General features: G+C 38.6%; 3 protein-coding genes across 3 annotated transcripts; 2 read left to right on the forward strand and 1 right to left on the reverse strand.

Annotated features, from left to right (window-relative positions):
- Positions 1-663: 663 nt before the first annotated feature.
- On the forward strand, positions 664-9076 carry LOC143864461 (MLO protein homolog 1-like). Its single transcript, XM_077375384.1, has 12 exons — positions 664-786; positions 997-1054; positions 3011-3231; positions 3828-3944; positions 4558-4618; positions 4730-4815; positions 6265-6339; positions 6908-6996; positions 8375-8424; positions 8505-8545; positions 8635-8808; positions 8996-9076. Exons 1-12 carry the CDS (start codon positions 664-666, stop codon positions 9074-9076), a joined length of 1176 nt encoding a protein of 391 aa, XP_077231499.1.
- A 672-nt stretch (positions 9077-9748) lies between these two features.
- LOC143864161 (MLO protein homolog 1-like) lies at positions 9749-10809 on the forward strand. The gene is made up of 2 exons (XM_077375032.1): positions 9749-9883; positions 10379-10809. The coding sequence occupies exons 1-2, from the start codon at positions 9749-9751 to the stop codon at positions 10742-10744; spliced, it is 501 nt and encodes a 166-aa protein (XP_077231147.1). The 3' UTR covers positions 10745-10809.
- A 1903-nt stretch (positions 10810-12712) lies between these two features.
- On the reverse strand, positions 12713-23694 carry LOC143864160 (monosaccharide-sensing protein 2-like). The gene is made up of 6 exons (XM_077375031.1): positions 22528-23694; positions 21946-22063; positions 20997-21563; positions 18636-19588; positions 15982-16169; positions 12713-13445 (listed from the first exon to the last, which is right to left on the reverse strand). Exons 2-6 carry the CDS (start codon positions 22022-22024, stop codon positions 13010-13012), a joined length of 2223 nt encoding a protein of 740 aa, XP_077231146.1. The 5' UTR covers positions 22025-22063; positions 22528-23694; the 3' UTR covers positions 12713-13009.
- Positions 23695-24013: the final 319 nt, after the last annotated feature.

Genomic DNA, 24013 nt, shown 5'->3' on the forward strand with positions numbered 1-24013 from the left:
AGGTGAACCTGAACCAACCCAACTCAACCCGACCCGATTGTGGGTTAGATGGGTTGGGAGATTTAGAAGCGGGTCAGGTTAGGGTTGGATTAGCGTCGAGGGAATGCTAATCTCGGGTTGGGCTAGTGTTGGCCTCAACCTGATCCAACATGACCCAAGTTGCACCCTTACTTTTCCACCATTTCCAAACCCACTTGTTTGTCTTTTCTTGAAAATAAGTTTCATTTCAAGAAAAGACAAGTAAAAAGGTTTGGAAATGACGTTATATTTTAGGAAAAAGACAAACAAAATTGGGTGTGAAATGGTAAAAAAGGGATGGAAATATTATTTTCTTTTTTTAGTTCATTATTTTTTATTGCACACCCTCAACCTCCCCTTGAATTCATCTTGCCTCTCTCTATCAGCCGGCACAATTTTATATTATGAATTTTAAAAATATTTTTCCTAAAAAAGATGCAATATACTCGACAACCGTCCTCTATATCGTAGGCACAACCAAACACAAATGACAAGGTAATACCGAGGGGTGGTCCCCTAATCCGACATTAGTTGCTTTTAAGTACTTCATTAGGAAGTTCTCTTCTTTCACTTAGTTGAGACCTCGAAAGAAGGGAGCTTAACTCAAATCAAACTTGCTCTGATACCAATTTGATACTTGTAGTTATGGTGGCTACTGGAACTGATCGCACCTTGAAGGAGACCCCGACATGGGCCGTAGCCACTGTGTGTGCGGTCTTTGTGATCATCTCCATAGTCATTGAACATGGAATTCACTCTCTCGGGAAGGTAAGAAAACTTGGCTTCAGACCGGTTTGGAGGAACTTTCCTCCATCTCCTTGCTAATAGTCCAATAGCAAGGGGTGCATGGGTTGGAGGATGTTCCTCAGACCGGTCTGGAGCCAAGTTTTTTTTCGCATGCATATGGAGTGTTTGCGTGTGTATGTGCGTGCATGTATTTTCCTTGAAATTACTCATTTTTTTCCTCGAAATTTTCAGTGGTTCCAGAAAAAGCAAAAGAAAGCCATGTTCGAGGCGTTGGAGAAAATCAAAGCAGGCAAGCAGCTCGTCTCTCATTTTTTTTTTCAGGGATTTGCTCGGCAATTTTACGGAAAGCCATTTCTCGGCTAACTTTGCAGGATAGAACAACCAACTCAGATGGATTAAATGAATAAGATTATTCTGCTAAAAGAGCTGCAAAATGGCTTCCCGACAAATTTCATATATATTATCATGGATTGAAAATATTTTACGTTTTCTTTTGGGAAAATAGAAATTACGATTGAGATCATTGAAAATATTTTAAACGTTTTAAACACAGTTTTTTTTTGGCCAACTTTCCAATTTTACCCCCACCATATTTTGTAAATGACAAAATTCTAAACTCATTTTCTTGTGTTTCCGTTTTTTTGACTACATTTGTTTTAACCAGTGCGGCAGTGCCGTATTAAACTCGAATTTTTACCATCCCGTTTTTTTGCCGAATCACGTTTTGCTAACTATGGGTAAGAGTAAAGGTAGGAACATTTTACAATGATCCAAACCATCCATTTTGTGGTCCCCACCGTAGATAGGTCATTCCTAGGACGATCCTAATCGTTATTGTTGTGGTAAGCATGTAAAATGCACGATTCATATTGTTGAAAAAACAACGATACAAAACTAACCACAAATCAAGGGTTAGGATTGTCCAATATTGAAGATATTTGGTCTATGGCTCATCTACTGTGACACAAGAAGATGAACGGTTAGGATGGCAAACCCACTGGAACCACTTTTACTTATGATTTTAAGTTTTTTTTCGAAGAAAACAAATGTGTTTGCACTGTATACAAGTCCTTAATGTTGGCGGAAAAATAAAAATAAAAATTCAGACAATCCTAACCATCGGATTAAAGGATTTAAATTTGAACAATTGCTCAATTTGACTGACATATATTTGTAAGCCATCGATCGGATGGCTAGGATTTTCTACTGAGACTGTTTTTTAAGGGATAGCAGACTAGGGTTTATTTTATCCTTAGATAGACTTGCTATCCTTTTGTTCACTTCGAGAATAGCCCCAATGCCAATGGGCAGTAAACTTATTGGATAGCTAATCTTACAAGCAGCTTATCCAAGGATTTCTATCCCCATGAAGAACGTCCTCAATAAGTATGATTTATCGGGTCATGATAATTCCATGCCGGGGTCCACCTAAATTAGTGGTTGAAGATCAAATCATATTGATGTCATAAATTGTTTACAGTTCTGAATGAGCTTTTACTGTTCTAAATTGCATTATTAAAAACGGGATTTTATATGGTGTAAGACCTTATAGTCCCCCTCCCTCCCCCCCCCCGGTCCCTGTATGGACCCATGATCCAAACCCGTTCATAAGATAGAACACAACATAAATAGGTTGTTTCCCAAAAATCATTTCCACAGGATAATCCTAGCCCTATGAGCTATGGTGCTTCCCATAATATGCAGTTCCTCTATAGATTAGAGGGTTGGGATCATCCTATGGAAATGATTTTTGGGTAACAACCTATTTACGTTGGTTTGGAGCATCCTATGATGTGGTCCGTACAGTACAAATTGAAAAAATACGAGACTATAAGGGCTTACACCATATAAAAACTAGTTAAAAACAATGAATAAGTAAATCATGTAATGCACAAGAATTGGGCATTTTGATCTCTTAGGCTTAGTGTTTGTGTAAGTAAATCATGTAATGCACAAGAATTGGGCATTTTGATCTCTTAAGCTTAGTGTTTGTCGCTCGTATGTGTTGCTTTGGCTTTCCCTTCCTCACATGTTTCCGAGTTAGGGTTGGTTTTGAGCTTTTATTGTATCATCTTTATTTATGAAATAAATCGGTAGGAGTCCTGCTAAACCCCATCTTACCCATAAAAAAAAAACAATGAATAAGCAATGTCATGAAAAAAGCAACCAATATGTAGGGCTGATGCCCAACTGATTTTAAATGGGAAAAATTAATTATGACATTGTCCCTTTGGGCGATATGCAGAGCTGATGATACTAGGGTTCATCTCCCTACTCATAACTGTTGGGACGACACCGATCTCGAAGATATGTATCCCTGCAAAAGCCGGAGACATCATGCTACCATGCCGGAGAATTGATGGAGGAAATAATGGTAGAAGAAGATTGTTGCAGTACATTGTCGAGCCGATGGAGCGGAGAGTTCTGGTCGGAGGCGGTGGTAGTGACTATTGCTCCTCACATGGGGTAAGCATAGTTAGCAAAACTCCGTGCCAAGTTTCGTTCATCTTAAATGGCGTTTCTTTTTGGAAAAAAAAAAAACATGTTTTATTGGTTTGCCGTTTAAAACTATATAGTGAAAAAAAAAGGAATGATAGAACGAAGGGCGCCCTTGGAAAAATCGGCTTCAAGAGTGCCCCTATTGGTTTATTTATGCAAAGTACAGCTCCTAAAAAAGTGGAAACCGTGTTGACTTTGCATAAATGAACCAATAGAGGCACCTTTGAAGCTGATTTTTGCAAGGGCGCCCTTCATCCTATAATTCTTTGAAAAAAATCCTTTTTTTTGAGGGAAAATGTTCTAAACACGTTTTTGGCCGACTTTCCAACTTTATCCCCACTATATTTTGTAAATGACAAATTTAAATGCATTTTTTGTGTTTTTGTTTTTTTACAACATTTTTTCAACTATTACCGTATTAAACTCGAATTTCTCCAACTGTTTGGGGCATGTTTGGCTGCCATGAATTATTTTTCCTGGAATATTAGTTTACCCATGTTTCTCACTACTGTCAACATGGCTTTTTTGCATCTGCACTAATTTTTGTGTGGTTTCAAATGCAGAACAAAGTACCACTAATCTCACAGTCAGGGGTGCACCAGCTACATATATTTATTTTCATTCTTGCTATATTTCATGTTCTCTATAGTGTCATTACCATGGCTCTTGGACAAGCTAAAGTAAGTAATTTTTTTAAAAAGAAATCCTGAACTTTATATAACTTGTTTATTAAACCCTTAGGCCCTGTTTGTTTTGAATTTTGAGACCCGATTGTGTCCCAAACTGATTATTGTACTTAAAATTAAGGCCCTGTTAGTTTGAGATTGTGACAGCCGATTATGAGGCCCCAAAATGATTATTAGACCGAAATTGAAAGTAATTTTGTGCCAATAATCAGTTTGGGGCTTCACCATTTGTTGTCATAAACCTAAATTTGAGTACAATAATTAGTTTTGGACTCACAATCGGTTCTCAAAATTCAAAACAAATAGGGCTTTAGGGGCCATTTGGATACATAGATTTTATAATCCAGGATTGAAAAAACCTAGATTTTATAAGCTAAGTCCTGGATTTAGCTTGTAGAATCTAGGTTTTTACAATCCTGGATCGTAAAGATCCATGTGTCCAGCCATTAAAAAAATTGATCCATGTATCCAAACAGCCCATTGGACTGTCTAGATCAATTGGCACCTCTATTTTTTGCCATTTTGAGTTTTTAGGAAATATAGGCAAAATCCTAAAAAAATCACTTTATTTATTCTAACTTAATCTATTATCTGTGAAAATCTATAGATGAAGAGATGGAAGAAATGGGAATCAGAGACAGCCTCCTTGGAATATCAATTCACAAATGGTGATTCTCATTCAACTGTTATGGGAAATTAGTGTTTTTCCTTGATGAAAACCATGTTAATTTGTTTGTAATGTAATTTAAACGAAACAAAGTTTGAATTTGTGCTTACAGATCCTGCGAGATTTAGATTCACTCACCAAACTTCCTTTGTAAGACGGCACACAGGCCTCTCAACAACATCTGGACTTCGATGGATTGTAAGATGCATTTCTTGCTTTTGCAAGCACAAAATAACATAAATAAATATTTTTGCCTACACAAATCGAAGGGTTTGGATGATCCTATGGAGCTGATTTTTTGGGCACACCCTATCTATATGAGGGCCCATCAAATGAATGCTTTGGATCACTCAAATATTGTGGCTCCCACTGTATTTTAAGCCCACGGAGTAGATATAAGTTATCTACTCTGGGGAGTAGGAACTCTTTTCTCATACAGTGCCACCCTTGATATTTGATCTAACAACAGTCGAATTATAAGGTACTATCCTACACCCATTACATGCAGCTGTGTCCATAGGATACAATTTCAATATATATATATATATATATATATATATATGAGAAAAGTGTAGCTACACCGACGGCTTAAAATACAGTGGGCCCCACATTGTTTGGGTGATGCAAACTATTCATTTGATGGGCCCTCACATAGATAGGGTGTGCCCAAAAAATCAGCTCCATAAGATCATCCCAACCCTACGATTTGTGGAGGCAGAAATGGATATATATATATATATATATATATATATATATATATATATATATATATATATATATATATATATGAGAGAACATTTCCTACACACTTGTGTAGGTAAGTTACCTACACACTAGCTTAAAATATAGTGGGGGCCCACATTGTTTGGGTGATCCAAATAATTCATTTGAATGGTCCTCACATAGATAGGGTGTCCACAAAAAATCAGATCCATAGGATCATCCCAACCCTACGATTTGTGGAGGTAAAATGGACATGTATAAACCTTCATTTTTTGTGGACACCCTATCTATGTGAGGACCATTCAAATGAATTGTTTGGATCACCCAAACAATGTTGGCCCCCACTGTATTTTAAGCTAGTGTGTAGGTAACTTACCTACACAAGTGTGTAGGAAATGTTCTCTCTCTCTCTCTCTCTCTCTCTCTCTCTCTCTATATATATATATATATATATATATATATATATATATATGAGCATGCATTTGCTGCGCTCGAGCGCCTCGAGCACAGAAACAGGGTGGGGCCACATTTTGGGTGGGATCCAAAGCATTCATTTGATGGGCCCTTTCATGGGTAGGGTGTCCATAAAAAATCAGCTCCATTGGATTACCTTAGGGTGTCCATTTGTGGGGCAAAAAATGGACAGATTTGTGGACAAACAGTATCTGTCCAACTTTGGCCCCACAAATGGACACACATTGGTGATCTAATGGAGCTGATTTTTGGTAGGCCCCCCATCCATGATGGGGCCTTTCAAATGAATGCTTAGGATCACCCCCCCCAAAGACCCCACCCCCCTGTTTCTGTGCTCGAGCACAGCAACCCATTTCTCTCTCTCTCTCTCTCTCTATATATATATATTAATGGTTTATTATTTTTTAATACTGATTAGTGTATAGAGTTTTTAACAGGGGTAATTTGCAGGTGGCTTTTTTCAGGCAATTCTCCGGTTCAGTTACAAAAGTGGACTACTTGACAATGCGCCACGGTTTTATCAATGTAATAGATGTCTCCAACTTCTCTTGTATATTCTTTATGAGTTTTAATTTTATTTTATTTACAAGTTTATACATGGTGTAGGGAATTTAACCGGGTAGAACTCACCCCTAAAAGCTAGCCTTTAGAGGGAGGGTGCACATTCCCTTATAACCCATCTCCATCCATCTCACTTTTCCGATGTGGGACTATTTTGCTTTTGTGTGGAACCCCAACAATCTGCCCCCTCCACGCGGAAGCAACGTGGACAATCTCGCCCCTCCATGCGGTGGCAACATGGGAACCACGAGATCCTACACCGGGGTTTCCGAGATCTTCCCCGAGGGACATTCCCGCCGGACATTCCCGCCCTCGGAGGCAAGCCGGGGTTACCACGCCCTGAGCTCTGATACCATTTGCAGGGAATTTAACTGGGTAGAACTCACCCCTAAAAGCTAGCATGTAGAGGGAGGGTGCCCATTCCCTTATAACCCATCCCCATCCATCTCACTTTTCCGATGTGGGACTATTTTGCTTTTGCGTGGAACCCCAACACATGGAAATTGATGGGTTTAAAACAAATAAATTACAGGCTCATTTGGCTCCAAACAGCAAATTCAATTTCCACAAGTACATAAAGAGATCTCTAGAAGATGATTTCAAGGTGGTTGTGGGTATCAGGTCTCTCTCTCTCTCTCTCTCTCTCACACACACACACACACACACAGATTAATTAATATTGGCACTCTACTGTTCCAATAATGGCACCCAATCTTACTCTGATTTGCTAGGCAATTTTCCGGAAAGCCATTTCACGCCTCACTTTTGCAGGAGAGAATAGCTTAGCAAGCTCACATTTTGGCCAATTTTGTCTTATTCATTTAATTCATCTGAGGTGGCCGTTCTCTCATGCAAAAGTGAGCTAGTAAATGGCTTTTTGCAAAATCTCCTAGCAAATCCTTCACCTTTAAAGGTTGTTACAGTTCCCAAAATGTTGTAAATAGCTAAACAAAAGAGTAGGGTGTGGATGAGCCGGCCGCAAGGCCCAATGGATCCTTTATGGATTCAAAAGATCCGAATGTTAATAGATATGACTTTGGCACAATAGCTGGATTCGAACTGTGTCCATTGGATCCATATCTGATACATACCTATATGGGTCCCGCTTAGGATTTAGCAATAACTAAATTGGCTTTTGATATTAATGTGGCTGCTGGCAATAATTTTAGTAGTTATCTATATTCAGTAGGAGATGAAGATTTGATTGGACACTTAGCATATTGGCTTGTCTTAGAACAGTAAGTTATTATTTAATTAGGAAGTAGATTTGTGTAGGATTCTTCTTATGTAGGATTATGGGATATAAATAAGTTGTAATATTCTATTTCATCAATGAAGAAAATATCCTAGAAATTGTGTTTTTGCACAAGGAGGAAGAATGGCCCTTCCCTCGAATCGGGTCAAGAGGCTGATCTTCCCTCTAAGAAGATCAATCACGTTGCAAACCGTTCGGGGTTCGTAACAATATCCTAAGCACCAAAATTTATTTTGGATCTTGACCTAGACATAGCCACAAAATCCAATGGAGCATCCTAGAATAGAATGGAGGGCGCTATTAATGTATGGAAAAACCTTTTTTATTTTCATTCATTTATGTCATGAGGATTGTTTTTCCTAGCATTTAAAAATCCTACTCAAAATAACAAACAATATTTTAATTTTTTTTCTTTTTCATTTTGATGATGAATCTACCCCCTGGGGGGTCTTTTCTTCCCTCTTCTATGCCTAAGCCCTAATTGTGTAAAACATAAGTAGGACCTAGCTGACACCACGATGGATCATCCGATTCGAAATAGGTCATGACCTAGACTCAAAAAGTAAGATCCGAAAACCACCTCAAAAAGGATCTGACCAATAAAGGGATCCGAACGGGTCGTGACCAAGACATAGGTGGATCCATTTTGGACTAGTGAAGTAAATGTGTGCGTGTGCGCGAGTGTGTTCGTACTTATGTTTACTTGTTTGTATGTTTATCTAATACATGAAGTTCATTTTGCAGCATTCCTCTGTGGGCTTACGCAGTCACCATTTTGTTTCTAAATGTCTACAGTATGCAATCCTACTATCATCCTACTTTCTATAAATCTATATAACTCTGCAATCCTCACCCTAAACATTTTTGAATGCAGAATGGGACACACTTTTATGGACCTCTTTGTTGCCACTTATAGTAAGACATTCTCACAATCTTCTCTTGATCCAATTTGACCTTCATGAACATAATTTCAAGCTTTAACTCTCAAATCTCCCATTTTACAGATACTTATCTTAGTTGGTATGAAGCTTGAGCTAATTATCATGGACATGGCAAGGCAAATCCAAGATCGAAGTACTGTAGTTACAGGAGTTCCAGTTGTAGAACCTAGTAATAAGCTTTTTTGGTTTAATCGTCCTGAATGGATACTTTTCCTGATACATTTTACCTTGTTTCAGGTAACTTTTCTTAACTTAGCCATGGGTTTTCCAAGTTTTGTTCTTTCTATTTGAAAAATACAACACAAACCCATGTCAAATTTCAATGGAAACATCTTTCCAAGTAGCTTCTATTGCTTGAATTGTCTGATAATTATACACCCGCGAGTGTTTTTTGAACTGATGAATGGTGATTTTGATTGTGCAGAATGCATTTCAAATGGCATACTTCTTGTGGATATGGGTAAGCAGATTACTACACATTTCCTTCTTATGTTTTAGGTTTTGAGATAAATATAAAAAGTAGAGGTAGGTAGGTTCCATGGCTTAGCAACTTAAAGGGGCCGTTTGGATACATAGATTTTATGTTAGAATATAAGGGGACTAACACGAAGAATATGAACTCGCCGACCATAATAGTGTATGCAATCAACAAATCTGTAAGCAAGATTCAAACCAAAATATGATAGAAAGAAAAAAAATTGGATGGTAGAGGCACTTTACTAGTTTAACGCAACCCTTTAGACATATTATTGTGCTCACCACAGTTGGTATGCAATTGGGTTCTTGCGACAATCTATCTTAAGGGTGCTAGCATGTTACTGTGCACACGGCTCATTAATTGGTTCTCAGACCAATTTTATGAAATCCCTCCCATTAGTCTCATTTGCTCACATGCACGCAGAGCCCCTTTTTCTCTTATTATGCATTATGGACGGAGAATAGGAATATATAACCACATTAAGATGTGCAGTTGTGGTTTCATAATCGATTCTCAAATTCCAAAACAAACATGGCCTAACACACAATGATTCAAACTCTATTAAGATAAGAAAAAAGAAAATCCCATAAGAAGAAGACTTCCAATTATTCCAACAGAAAAGGGGGCATGAGATGTGGTTTTTCATTTCAAGATGTGCAGTTGATGGGCTAAGACAAGTTTTAACCTACAATAATTCTAATGCAGTATACATTTGGGGTGACTTCCTGCTTCCACAAAAACTTGACAGAAATTCTGGTTCGAGTTATAATGGGGGTTTTACTTCAGTTCTTGTGCAGCTACATCACCTTCCCTCTTTATGCATTAGTAACACAGGTAAGTTTCTCCACGTCAAGAAGTTCAGTTTTCAATCAATTGAGAGAAATTAAGACTTGGTAGTAACTATTTTTATGTGATTTGTGTCAAACAACCAATTAATCCAAAAGCTTAAGCTGTTAGAGGTGGTGTTAGTTAATCATATATATTTCAACACTCCCCCTCACACATGGCCCTTCTTCTTTTTTGGGTGGGCGATACACGTGGCACATGTGACCCCTCTTTTGGGTACATGTGAAATAACCAGTTACTCTAAAAGCTTAAGGTGTTAGAAATGGTGTTATTTAATCATTTATACTTCTACACTCCCCCTCATGTGGGCCCCTCTCCCTTTTGAGTTGGCAATACACGTGGATTTTTAATATCAAGGAGTTGTTGAGTTTTGAACCCAAGACCTGCCGTGAGGCAATAGCTCTAATACCATGCGAAAACAACCAATTACTCCAAAAGCTTGAGTTGGTGTTATTTAATCATTTACACTTTAACAATTTGCAGATGGGATCTCACATGAAGAAGGCAATCTTTGAAGAACAAACAGCTAATGCTCTAAAGAAATGGCAGAAAGCAGCAAGGGATAGGAAGAGGCTAAGAAAAGCGGGGGTAGATCTTCCCTCTGGGATCATGAGTGGAGAGACTACTCCAAGCCAAGGTTCATCACCCATATATTTGCTTCACAAGTATAGAACAGACATTGAAAGTGTAACGAATTCTCCGCCGAGATCATACCAATCAGATAATGACTTGTCTGATATGGAAGGTCCTGCATTAGCATCAACACAGGATATCCATGAGATAAGGAGACATGAGCCATCAACTAGAGACGGAGATGCTAGTGGTGATTTTTCCTTTGTTAAGCCATGAAAAATGAGGCTTCATCAACATTTTGTTAGAGGTGAAATGTCTTATAGTTGTGGCAGGATTTGATAGGAGAGGTGAGTCTTCTTCTTCTTTCAAAGTGAAATACAAGCATACCTCATTTCTGGATTGACTGTGTCAAGAACATCGACATCAGGATTATGATTTACAGTCCATTGATTAGAGACAAATTTTCTCTGAGATTTATTCAAAAAATAGCTTGTTAGTGTAAATGAAAGAAGATTTAATTCATCTAGAATGATTATATTTAATCCGAAATAGAGCTTTGATAGAGCACTAAGGAGGATATAAGCATAGAAAGATGATAAAGCAAGAAGGAAATCATCATAATCTAATTAAGTTACCTAATCTAACCTAACTATCCATGGGTGATATGATACATTCTAACATACTCCCTCAAATGTATGTGGGTTGGAAATCAATGTTGAATACAATAAACTGTCAAATCTTTTAATGCACATAAAGCAAAATTCACTCAAATGTGATGACTCTATTGGCAAATTGTCGAAGTAGAAGCAAAAACCCCCTAACGAATTTTAAGTGCGCAGCTTAACCTATGGCACAAAATAAATAAGGGCCCTATAAGCATCACAAGGAAAATTTGCTCGAGGATGTTAAAATATGCGTCTTCCTCATATCATCGTCTTCTTTCTTGCTCGCAAGATCTAAAGGGCGAGAGTGCATTACGCACCATGCGTTGCTCCGTTTGGATGCCAGAATTTTTTTGGTTCTTGGGACTATTGTGAAATTTTTGCAGGAAACTCACGTTTGGTTGCTGGTTATATAGTGGGCCCAAAATAATCCCAGGAACCAAAATAACCTCACACGAAACCCAAGAACAAAAAAAAAAAACTCCCAGGAACAAAAAAAAATCTTCTGCAAGCTTTTTTTTTTTCTTCTTCCCAACAGTTCAAGCAACCAAACAAAACATTTTTTTTCCCACCATAGTCCGGTCAACCAAACATGGGATTTTTATTTTACCGGGATACTTCCAGGGAGTTTTTTTTTTTCCGCCAATCTCCCAAGGAGTTTTTTGTTCTACAAAAATCCCAAGAACCAAAAAAATTCTGACAACCAAAGAAAAAGGAAAAAGAAAAAAGCTTCCTAACTATGAGATTTTACATGGTGCAGTACCATATAGTTAAGTATTTTTCAGAAGTGTTGTACGGCCCACACAATAGGATGATCCAAACCGTCAATATGATGGGACACAAAGTAAAAAGGTTGTGCCCAAAAAATCATTTCCATAGGATGATCCCAACCCTTGGCCTCCAATCATTGTTTTTGATGTGTGCATATTGTTATGGTTTTTATGGGGGTAGTTGTACTGTAGTTATTAGTGTTTATGGCTTACATGTTTATGGTTTTTATGGGGGTAGGTGTACTGTAGTTATTAGTGTTTATGGCTTACATGTTTTAGGGTAGTGAGTGTTAGTTGTTGATGATGTGTCTTGGAAGCGGTCAAATGGATTGATGACCTTTGTTATTGTATAAAAATAGTTGTATTACAATGGAAATGTAGTGAATTTAGAACAAAAAAACCTAATTTGTGGAACCTGTAGGAGGTCCGGTTTCCGTAGCAGTACTCTGCCCACCCTGGCATTCTTTTCCTATTTTTTGGCTTTTTGTTTCCTTAAAATGGCAAAACTACCCCTCATATGCCATGTGGCATGGAAGGATTTGTTCAATTCCCTCTCAGTTCCACGACAGAGGGAAGAGACAGAGAGAAAGAAAAGGAGTCATTTCCAAGAAATCCATGCAAAAAACCACCATTTTGTGGCTTCTGGCTTGGATTTCATTGAGAGGAGACAAGGATAATACATCAGCGCACACACGCAATGATTAACGAGGAGACTTCCATGGTACTTTCTACAGGGCTTTTCCAAACAAGAGGTTTCCCTGTTTAGAGAGGAGCTATAAACTCACACTAACATAGCAGAAACAGAAAACAAAGAGAAGAAGAACAAAATGGAATATAACAAAACGCCCGCGAAAGAAAAAGGATGTTCCCATACTTTCAAACACCTCAAATAAGAAAGACTAATCTCAGCAGCAGCATTTCCACTGAAAAATGATAAAACCATTCATAAATCTCACCTTTCATTTTGCACTCCCAACTCATTTTCCCCTTCAAATTCCAAACAGAGCCAACATAATTTCCAGCCGTTAGATCGGCGAGATAACCCACATTGCCAAAAATCTGCAATGTACGCAATTTCATGTAATTCGAATCTCTCCATACATTGTGGGTCAGTTCCGCGAACTCTGCTTTGCCCCAACTGCAAAGAACTCAGTGATGACTTCCAGGGGCATGCCTTTGGTTTCTGGGACTTTCAAAAACACAAACACCCATGAGATTACACAAACCACGGCGTAGATTCCAAAGACACCAGCGAGGCCGATAGAGTTGAGCATCACGGGGAGTGTGTAAGTAACGATGATGTCTCCGATCCACATTGTGAGGGCGCATATGGCAATGCAGACTCCACGGACACTGGTAGGGAAGATTTCGGAGCAGAGGATATTTGGGATCGGACCGAAGCCCATAACAAAGGTGCAGAAGTAGACTACAACGCTGGTAGTGGAGATTGCAGCTTGGACTACGGAGTTCATGGTCAACACGCTCGAGACAACCAAAATGACCAGAGCTAGTATTAAGACAGGGATAGTTGTGAGCAGAAGCCGCCTGCATGAGAAAACAAAAAAAAATAAAAATATAGTAATCACAGTAAGAGTGTTAGAGTGGTGTAATTTACGTACACGACTAGGGATATTCTGGTCCTTTCATGAATAACCCTAGTTAGCAGCTGTACAGAATAGTTAAGAGCATGTATGATATCATGTATGGGGAGAGTTAGGGATGCTTTCTTCAATGAAAAAAATAGAATTTTCATATTGTCCATGATTGCAATGCAAACTCATTAAAGAAGTTCCTACTAGGGCTGCAACTCGGGTCGGGTTTTGGAGAACCCAACCCTACCCGAGAAATATCTCGGGTCGGGTCGGGTCGGGTTTTTTTTTCGGAAAACCCACGATTCCCAAACCCGGCCCTACCCATGATATATCTCGGGTCGGGTCGGGTCGGGTCGGGTTTTTTCACGTTGACGCAATTTTTTAAGGAAAATTCTTGTTTGGCAAGGCAACTCAACTCATAGAAGTAGAAATTACACTCACATTACACTTGAATCAAACAATTATGTAATTACACTCACATTACACTTGAGTCAAACAATGCCGTAATCAAACAATGTTGTAATTACAATCAAACAATGCTAAATCAAACGCTTGAATCAACTCAACTCATAGAAGCAGAAATTACAATCACATACAATAACAGTGGGTGTGTGGGTTTTCACTTTTAACTTGTAACTAACAATAGAAAAAAATGTACATACTATAACTTATGTAACTCGGGTCGGGCCCCTTCAAACCCGGCTCGACTCGAGATTCATGCGGGCTTTTGAATGCTCAACCCGGCTCGACCCAAAACCCATGAAACCTGAACCCGACCCAAGTTATTTTCGGGTCGGGTCGATGCGGGTCGGGTAAAACCCGGCTCGAGTTGCAGCCCTAGTTCCTACCCTCTTGCAATGTATTATATTTTGAGGAATGCTAAATGGAAGGACGCCCTTGCAAAAACCCAGCCACAAGGACACCTCATTGGATCCACGACTCCTAATAAAAGTGGTTGGGTGGCGTGGATCCAATGGCCCCCCCCTTCAAAGTGAGCTTTTGCAAGAGCATCCTTCAGTTTAGCCCAATCGAACAATATAGTACCAATATCGTACACACAAATTTTTCAATAAATATGAACTATTACAAAAAGAATAGAAAAGACCAAAAAAAAAAAAAACAGAGAAACAGTAAATTATGCATAAATAACACCAAAATATCCTCAATTCTTGTCACAAATGCATATTCAATGAAGCATGCATGTTTTTGATGTATTATAAGCATGGTTTTAAATTTCGGTTTCGGCTAAAATTTTGGACTTATCCGAAATCCCGAAATTTCGGGCGAAATTTGGTATTGCCGCACGAAATCCCGGTTTTTTAGGACAAAATTTCGATTGAAATTACCAAAATTTCTGTAATAAAAAAGTATTATTTTATTATAAGTTCCGACGAAATTACCGAAATTTTGAACGAAAATTTTGGTTTTGGTACCATTTCGTTTCGTTCCTCAACGAAATCCGAAATTTCGGATTTCGGTCGAAATTTAAAACCATGATTATAAGTAACTAATCCATAAAAGAGAGAAGAAATACAAACTTTACCTTTAAAGACAAGATATCCAAATTTTGTGAATTCGACCTCAATTCATCAGTTCACAATTCAAATCTGTTTTTCATGTTCGAATCTAGTAGATCTATCAGGTCATAAAACTTTAAATCAAGCAAAACCTCTTTTGAAAATGACCAAAAAAAGAACAAATTTAAAACTATTGTTTGGAGTATTCATGTGAACAAGACACAATGTGGACCCAATATCGGCCCAATATTAGTCATATCAGGAGATATACCATGTGTGTTGATTGACTTGGCTGATAAACTTCATGAATTTTTTGTGAGCCCGGGTATGGTCATATTGGACCCCGCCAATACTGATACAAATCAGATGACATGTATCAAAATCCGGCAATATTTCTCACCATGCTCTTATTGTCTAGAATTTCTCCTAGAAACTAAAGACCAAACAAACAAGCATGGCACAAACACAATTCTCCAAACCAACGATCCTTAAAAAACTTAAACACATTGCCCTGCCCACCTTGACCTTTGGGATTTGAAAAGGGAAATGATATCAATCATGTAATTAGTTGTTAAAGGCTGTTACAATTCCCAAAAATCTATTAACTTCCAAGTAGAGAAGTGCTTAATAAAGTGAGGGGTGCCATTATAAAAAAAGGAGGGTGGATATCATTTCCCTTTCAAAATTTAGAATTTAATTCTAAAAGTTGATAGTCTTCCCCAAATCTGGAGGATTTGAACAAAACATAGCAGAGTAACAGAAGATAGAGGCCCAGGCCTCTAGGCAATGAGAAATATCCACGGGGTTTGCCTGCTATAATTCAGGGAGGAGGAGAGGATGACATGAAGGTTATTTTGGTCATTTGAGCAGGGTTAATTTTTTTCCCCTTTTTCTAAATAGAAAATCCAATTTGTTCTATTTGTCAATTTTAATAAATGTTGGGAAAACTAAAAACAAAGAAACTGAAATTACCTTCTGCCGGAGACATCCATGAGCCTCATGGCAACAGCTATGCAAGGAAGCATCAACAAGGTTGTGACAGCACTGATAAGGATAGATGCCGAATCTGAACCGATACCCAAGTTTGCAAGGAGAACTTCAACTCCTGCTTGCTCAAGAATCTGGGGGGTGTAGTAAAGAACCCCATTTATGCCAGCAAACTGCAAAAAAAAAAAGAGAAGGGGGGGGGGGGGGGGGGGGGTTTGATGATAGGCATAAGAATGTGAACTAAAAAAGAATGTTTTTGAAAAGGAAACATAGAGCAATATCCGTGTCATATAAATAGAGAGATAGTATCTATCAAACATTTAAAGCACGGTTTCAGATGGAAAACGCAATTCAAATCTCAGGCAAATCTTCAAGTTAAAAGGAGGCATGACTATAAAACATGTCAAAGGATGAGCCCAGAAAGGGCCAATCTGCACTGAACTGACCTACGAATCATAATGGTATGCCTACTTCATTTGCACATAAATTCAAAACATCCATTAAATATGCTGGTCTGTGTTGGAAGCATTTGGTGGTGTCCGGAAGAGAAACATACCACAAGATCAACTCCACAACTTTCACTTTCATACTTCAAAGAAAATTCCAAGTTTTTAGAGATGATAATGATTAAAAACGCAGATTCACAGAAAATAAATAGCATTGAAGGAAGAAGAAGAGAATCAGGATCAGGAAAGAGAACTGCAACAATGAAGATGGGGAGACCAGTATGTAGGGCTGTTCACTATACGGTTAAAACCGAAATAACCGACCGAACCGAATTTGGCCTGTTATTTCGGTTCGGTTATGTGATGCTTCGGTTCGGTTTCGGGTAACAATTTGTACCAATTTTGGTTTTCGGTTTCGGCTTCGGTTTTTGTTAAAAATATTCGGTTATAACAGATTAACCGTATAGCAAATGAGCAAAGGCATAAGAGGACAAACAAAAAAGCAAATGGAATGAGTGAGTTTAAGAATGCTTTTGCCTTTTGGCTGCTTTTGAGCACTAACATCATTTCTTCAAAACCATGGGCTAGTTTTCACATTCTCCAACAAAGTTATGACAACCCACGTGACTTGTACCTCTATTACACTCCTCCATTACAAAGTTTAAACAAAGTTATTTGGGTGAAGGGATTTGCTAGCGTCCATCGCTGAAGGCATTTCACAGGCTATCTGTTGCATGAGAGAGTAGCCACATAGGCTCACTTTTCAACAGATTTTGTCTTATTGATGATGTGGCTGCTCTCTCATGCAACAGACTGCCTGCGAAATGCCTTCTGCGATGGACGCCAGCAAATCCCTTGGGTAAAATATCACCAAAATTGTCTCCAAGACTCCAACCTTTCATTTCTCATCAAATTTAGTGCGATGATTTCAGAAACCCACTTCGGCACTCCTCCATTACAGACACCAAAAACCCCAAAGGCCACCATCAAATACCACATTCATCCTCCATGGCTCCATCAAAACCCAATACGGCAATACCCCCGAAATTGCAACATCTCTATCAATCCTCCTCTGATTTTACCAGGTTTGGTAACAAAAAAAAAAGCAAAGGAGAAAATTGAATTAGGGTTTGAAGGGAGATTGTATTAGGGTTTAGTTGTAGAGAGAGAGAGAGCGACAAGGCCCACAACATCTGAGAAGAAGAAGCCGCGATTACGGCTTGGATCCGAAGGAGAAGGAGAAGGGATCAGGCAAACATGTGGAATGCATCACTTCTATAGTTCTATCTTCCTCTTTATCTTTGCTTCATATTAGGTGATTAATCTCTCTTTGTTTGTCTTCATGTCTGTGCATTATTTGGTTAATAGATTACAATTAGAGATGAATAATTGCTTATATAATTCGGTTATAACCGAACTAACCGAAAAACTGATTTTTTTTTCTGTTTCGGTTCAAGTTCGTTTAGAATCTAATTCGGTTCGGTTTCGGTATATGCAAAGCTTAGTTATCAATTCCGTTCCGTTCCGGCCGGAATTCCGGTTCCGGTCCGGATTCCGGAACGGAATGCCTATATTTTCCGTTCCGGTCCGGATTCCGGTCCGTTCCGGTCATTCCGGCCGGAATGGGCGAAACCCCTATTCCGGCCGGAATGGGGTTGGAAAGTTGGAAAAAATTAAAAAAATTCAAAACAAATCCAAAAAATTACAGAAATGCCCGTATGGCTGTTGGGGAGTGTATTGTACATATTTACCCTCGTTTTATGACCGTGGGGGTGCTGTTTGGAGGGCTATTTTCGTCCTTTTGCAAAAAATTCAAAAAAGATTCAAAAAATTCCCAAAAATTCCCCTCGTCGGAATGGAACAAAAATTCCAAAAAATTCACCATACCCACTGAATTTTTTTTCATATTTTTAACTTTTTTTTTTTGTAAAATTCCCCTCGCCGGAGCGGAACGGAAAGTTTCGAACGAAACGGCCGAAACACCGAAACGTTCCGTTCCAATAGCCAAAACGGAACCGCGACCGGAACGGAATTTATAACTAAGATGCAAAGTATATTACTAGTAAGAAAAAGGATAAATGAAATTGCAAAAGAAATAAATGAAGAGGCAGTTTTTAAAGAAGAAATAGTTCAACAGACTCTACCTTTTATTATTTATAAGCAAACTGTAGGTATTTTAATAGTATTTCTCACCTGCTCAAGAATTTGAATCCCAATTCCGACCATCAAGGCATGCTTAACCCCTGGTTCAAAAAGATCCATCCACCTAGGCCCTTTCATCGCATTTTCAGATGGGTGAACCATAGCTGGTCCAATTGGATGCTGCTCCAAGAGCTCCTTGGAATAAAGCGCTGGCTGGCTCACCAAAGCAGCAGCCTGTATGAACTCACTTTCCTCTGAGACATCACCCCCAGGAAGCGAAACAAGAGAGCCACGTCGTGACCCAGGGACTCCCTCCTGATGCAAATAAATCCTCTTGAACCCTCCTTCCTTCTTTCCATCCTCCCCTTCTCGCTCAGACCATTTCCACGCCAGCTGCCACCCACCACCTATTCCCATGCTACTGACTGCCTCCCCAGCGTTTCCCTGCATGAGACTGCTGTGACGTCTCATGCTTAAAGTGCTCCCATGGGAAGGATGCGGTGGGATAGTGTCCTTCCCTTCCATGCCGGTTGTCTGACGTGAGAGCAGAGGGCTCTGCAAATTGCCATCGGAATCACCCCCACCATCAGAGGGGTAGTCCTCGCCCTCCCTCAGGAGGCCCTCCTCATCCCACTGCTCGTTTTTATTGTGCTGGTCTGCAGTACTGAACATGCTGCCAAAGTTGGGAAAAAGAGTGCTTCGCATGCTTCCCATCTCAGGGAGCTTCTCATGGACACTCCCAAACAGAGTAACCATCGGGTCCATAAATGACATAGTCCGACTTTCCATGCTACCGTGGCGAGATATACTACCAAGAGTACTTTGTCCAGTGACAGGTCTAGCAACCCAGGAGAGCCCCTCTTCAGGCCCATATAGCGTGATCTTGTCCTTCTCGGCCACCGGTTCGTGGTCATCGGTGAGATCATTGGCCGGGCCTATTATGTATTCTTCTATAGATGTTTCACCTCCAACACCCAGGCCTTCAACCAGCAAAGCCATTTCTCCTGTAGATCAAGGCTTGATCAGTATCCTTTGTCATGTATTAGAGTCATCAAAGTTTTAACAGCAATATGATGAAAAGAAAAGAAAGATGACTAGTTCTTTTCGTTTTTGGAAGAGAACATGCCTTATTCTTCATGACCCAATTGAATAAATAAACCACTATGTAACAATTTAATGAAATAAAAAAGCCCAAGAACGAAAGCACGATAACCAGCTAGTTACATAGTAACAGTAATCTTGCTTGTCATAAATCAGACTAATTTTTTTGAGTTAAAAGATGTTGGTCTTCTAATTTCTGACAAGGGTTTGAGACAATGAACCCAAGTATGCTTTAAACATTTACTTCCAGGCCGTTTAGCATGCCTGTATCGTAATCAGACTTAATGTATCTAGAGTGAAATGGATTGTAGGAGTAAAGATGTTTGATGCAGAAATTTCAAATTATGCAGTGTATTGAGGTAGAATAGTTCCTTCATGAAAGTTGTCGCAAGAAGGGAAAAATAGAAAGATTTTACAGTAGGGTAAGCCCCAACATCAAAGGTAGACTAGCCAGTAACAATACAGTTTTTTCTTCTCTTTTTGAATGATACAGTAACAATACAGTTGATTATGAATTACTGTTGTTACCCCCATATGGCAACTTTTTATTTTTAGATGCAAAAGGTTTTGCAAGACTCGATCCAAATCAAACTCTTCTTAATACATGTAATGGCCAAACAGCCTCCCTTTATATATTTACTCATTTATTACTACATTCATATTAGTCTTGAGGAAGATTTAAGTCACTTATGTAAACTTCCACTATCAGTACTTACATGCATGTGGCTTATTTGTTCTCTAGATGATAAACGGCATAGAGTTCATTCCCTCACTCCATTGGTTTTCAAGTCTTGATAAAATGTCTGCACAATGTGCATTTTATATAGTAACAATACATCAAATCAAATATGCATCAAACAATTCCTGTTTAGGTCAAAACTTACAATAAATCCCAATAATAAAAGGTAATAAAGAGCTTCAAATGATTTTCCTTTTGGTGCAGCTCCAGCATTCTTGTTTTTAGCATGCAGCCAAGACAATATATGCTACGGAATGTCAAGACATAATTTCCTCGGAAGAAAAAAAATAATCAGATTGTGTACGAATGCCAATGTGTTTACACAAGCAAGTCCTCTACGTCCCTTAATGGATTTTATGTTCAGAAAATAAAATAATCAAACAGGAATCTCCACAACCATATTTATGCCAGATAAGTTATGGGTGCTATCTAAAAGACAGCTAAGTAAAAGCACCTAAGTTTGCATTCAGAGAAAATTAGCTCCAAAGAACATACCAGGGAATAACCTATTACCATTCCAAGAAAAAGAAAAAGAAAAAATCTCGCTGAAGACATGCTATAGAATTACAAACCAGAGACATCTTCCCTGCCCCGTAGCCTCTGCAAAACTTGTTTTGCCTCCAGCATCCGCCCTTTACTTACAAGCCACCGTGGAGACTCGGGCAAATAGAATATGGTCAAGAAAAAATACAAAATAGAGGGAATAAAGAGAACTCCAAGCATCACTCTCCAGTTTGGATTCTCCATCAATGACATCCCAAAAACCATACAGTATGATAAAAACATTCCACCAGATCCACTGAATTGTGGAAGGGTATTCAGTAATCCCCTTATGTCAGATGGGGCCGTCTCGGATATGTAAAGAGGAATAAGTGTTACAGCCAAGCCAATTCCAAATCCATCTATTAGCCTAGCAAAGAGAAGGACATAAACATTGGGAGACCACAGCATTATCAAACCACTAATAAAGTAGAGAACTGATGAGATTATCAGCATTGGACGACGACCAAGCCAATCTGATATGGGCCCGGAGCATGTCGTAATAACCGTAGCTCCAATAAGTGACATCGCAACGATTAGTCCTTCCACAAATGGCTCACTTTCCAACTTGAACTCTTTCTTTACGTAAAGAACAGCCCCTGCAAAAAAATTTAAGTATGTCACAACTGAAAATTTGATGCCTAGCATTAACATATTCTCTTTTTCCGTGTTAACAGTATTATAAATTATACCATTTTATTGTAAAAAAAGGAACAGTAAAGGAAACAAAAAACGTGTGTGTGTGTGTGTGTAATTGACTTATGGTTGCCAAAAGGTGCAGTTGCATAACTAGACTCTTGATGCTTGATGCAAATGAGCACCCATGAATACTAGGAACTAAATGGCGTTTTTAGATTTAAAGAGGGAAAAACAATAACAAAAACTGAGCCTTGTTTGATCGTCAAGACATATCTTCGAAATAAAATTTTAGTTCTAACAGGTGGTGTTAAACATTCTTACACAAATAAAAGAATAAATCACCTGCAATTGTAGCATTATCCCATCCTTGCAGCAAGTTTCCAATTGTAGCAGCTATTGCAACAAGCACAACTCCTCTCATCTTCCTGAGACAAAATGGTACAAATATATTTTGACTAGCCTGCAAAAAAAAAATCCACATCACAAATCAAACAATCTGGGCCTTCATCTATTCTTCACCATCCAGAGAAATTCGAAAAGAAGTGTTGACATATCAATAACCCATTAAATGGAAATTCATGAAGCTGGGCCTCCTGACCAAGCAATCAATAACCAAAGTTTTTTTTTTTTTTTTTTTTGTTGAAATGGTAAAATCAAAAGCCAAAGTTACAGGCTTACAGATTTCATACCAGCTTATCCACCAAGAAAGAAATCAAAGAAAGTCATCAAAACACAAAAAGTATAATACAAAATCATCATAAGTCCCAAGAACATAATATGCATTCCACTTAATAAGAATCTAGGTTTTTCCGACCTATCAAAGAATGAGACGTCGATGCAAATGAAGGTGGTGCCCCATCTAAACATGTTTCATTCATTTAACTAAATGGCATTCTAAATCCTGTCGAGAACGAGATCACATACCTTCGAAGATCTGAGCAAACCACGACAACCTTGCGTGAAGGAGAATTCAAAGATCCTAACAAGAAACAGCGATGGTAATGCTAAAGAAATAAAAAACAGATCAAAAGTCCACCCTCGATGAGTCTGAAATCCTTCCGTCGATACACAGTAACCGATGCCTCAAGCTTGCAATTTGACGGGACTTTCATATTGGAAAAACTTCATAAGAAAAAACTAATCAGATTCTCACAGAAACCATGTCAACTACCAGGCCTTCGCTCCTGTCAGTCTCATCTGAAGATCCAGAACTTGCTAAAAGTTAGGGCTTTCTAGCAAAAAAAAAACTCAAGGTTCTTATGATCTTATAAAAAACCACCAACAATCTCAATCCTCAACCGATTTCCAAATAACTCAGATTTCGAATCCAAAATCACTGGTTCTTCAATGGAAAATACCAAAGACTTCTTGATCTCTGATTACCACCACTAAATGCAGAAGTTCTCTAACCTCCTAGAATCCAAAGAAAATAGGATGTCCACCGAATTACATCTGAATCTCAAGAAAAAAGAAACATCTGATTTCCTCACAAAACCTACTGATTTTCAGCTTTTGACCACTCAAACCTACCAAAAAGAACTTCCAAAACTCTATTTTCAACTCAAAACCATCAACGATTTATGAAAAAAAAAACACTAGTCCTCAACAGGCAAACATATTCCTTCAGAAAATTCACAATTCTTACCACTCAGTAGCATAAAACATCTCGTTTTCAACCCTAAACAACAAAGATCAGTACAATCCACTCTTCTCGATTAGAAAACCTAACGATTTCTAGAATCTTCACCAATGTACCTCTCCAGATCCGACAAAACCTCTCATTTCATACTCAAACTTGATAAAAATGGGTAAAATCTCCGATTCTCGAAGAGAAAAAAACTAAGATCTCTGGAATATTCGGATTTCGACAGTAAAAAGGCGCCAATTCGTTTTCAACCCTAAATAAGCACCGAATTTTAATTTTTTTTTAACCTCGAGCTGTGTACAACACAAATAACCTGAAAAAAATCAATGATTATTAGAATGCATGTTTTTTTTCTCAGCAAATCTACCTGTCAAAGGAACGAAGAGGAGGGATCATGTTGCCAGGTCCAAATCAAGACCATAAGCTACGGAGCTACAACGTGCTTTGCTCATCTGATTCTGCGTTTTATAGGGACGAGAAAAATGGCGGAAAGAACTAAATATTAAAGAGAGCGATGACTTTTTCACCCCTTTGTAGGATGATGCGCCCCACTCTTAACTTGATTTGACGTCAAAAAGTGTAAAAGTTGCCATCAGGCATAATTCACGTTAAAAGTGGGGCGCATGACCTATAGGGGGTGAAAAAATCATCTTCCTATTTATTAGAAAATGATAAATTAAAAATTGAAATTTCCTTTTTTGATTTATTTTAAATCACTTTTGGGTAAAACAAAAAGAATTGATAAATTCGCACCCTTTAGGATGA

The sequence above is a fragment of the Tasmannia lanceolata genome, unplaced genomic scaffold (genome assembly GCF_043159265.1).
Source record: "Tasmannia lanceolata isolate RefF3 unplaced genomic scaffold, GAP_Taslan_0.1 ptg000048l, whole genome shotgun sequence".
Lineage (NCBI taxonomy): Eukaryota > Viridiplantae > Streptophyta > Magnoliopsida > Canellales > Winteraceae > Tasmannia > Tasmannia lanceolata.

What these genes read in the sequence shown, in the direction of transcription:
- LOC143864461 (XM_077375384.1), top strand. Translation starts at nt 664, where the DNA reads ATGGTGGCTACTGGAACTGATCGCACCTTGAAGGAGACCCCGACATGG. An exon ending in GTTGGAGAAAATCAAAGCAG is followed by an intron (nt 1,055 to 3,010) that starts GCAAGCAGCTCG and finishes GGCGATATGCAG; the next exon opens with AGCTGATGATACTAGGGTTC. An exon ending in TTTGTTTCTAAATGTCTACA is followed by an intron (nt 8,425 to 8,504) that starts GTATGCAATCCT and finishes TTTTGAATGCAG; the next exon opens with AATGGGACACACTTTTATGG.
- LOC143864161 (XM_077375032.1), top strand. Translation starts at nt 9,749, where the DNA reads ATGCAGTATACATTTGGGGTGACTTCCTGCTTCCACAAAAACTTGACA. An exon ending in TTTATGCATTAGTAACACAG is followed by an intron (nt 9,884 to 10,378) that starts GTAAGTTTCTCC and finishes AACAATTTGCAG; the next exon opens with ATGGGATCTCACATGAAGAA.
- LOC143864160 (XM_077375031.1), bottom strand. Translation starts at nt 22,024, where the DNA reads ATGAGAGGAGTTGTGCTTGTTGCAATAGCTGCTACAATTGGAAACTTG. An exon ending in GGATAATGCTACAATTGCAG is followed by an intron (nt 21,564 to 21,945) that starts GTGATTTATTCT and finishes ATTTTTTTGCAG; the next exon opens with GGGCTGTTCTTTACGTAAAG. An exon ending in GGGCAGGGAAGATGTCTCTG is followed by an intron (nt 19,589 to 20,996) that starts GTTTGTAATTCT and finishes CTTGATCTACAG; the next exon opens with GAGAAATGGCTTTGCTGGTT.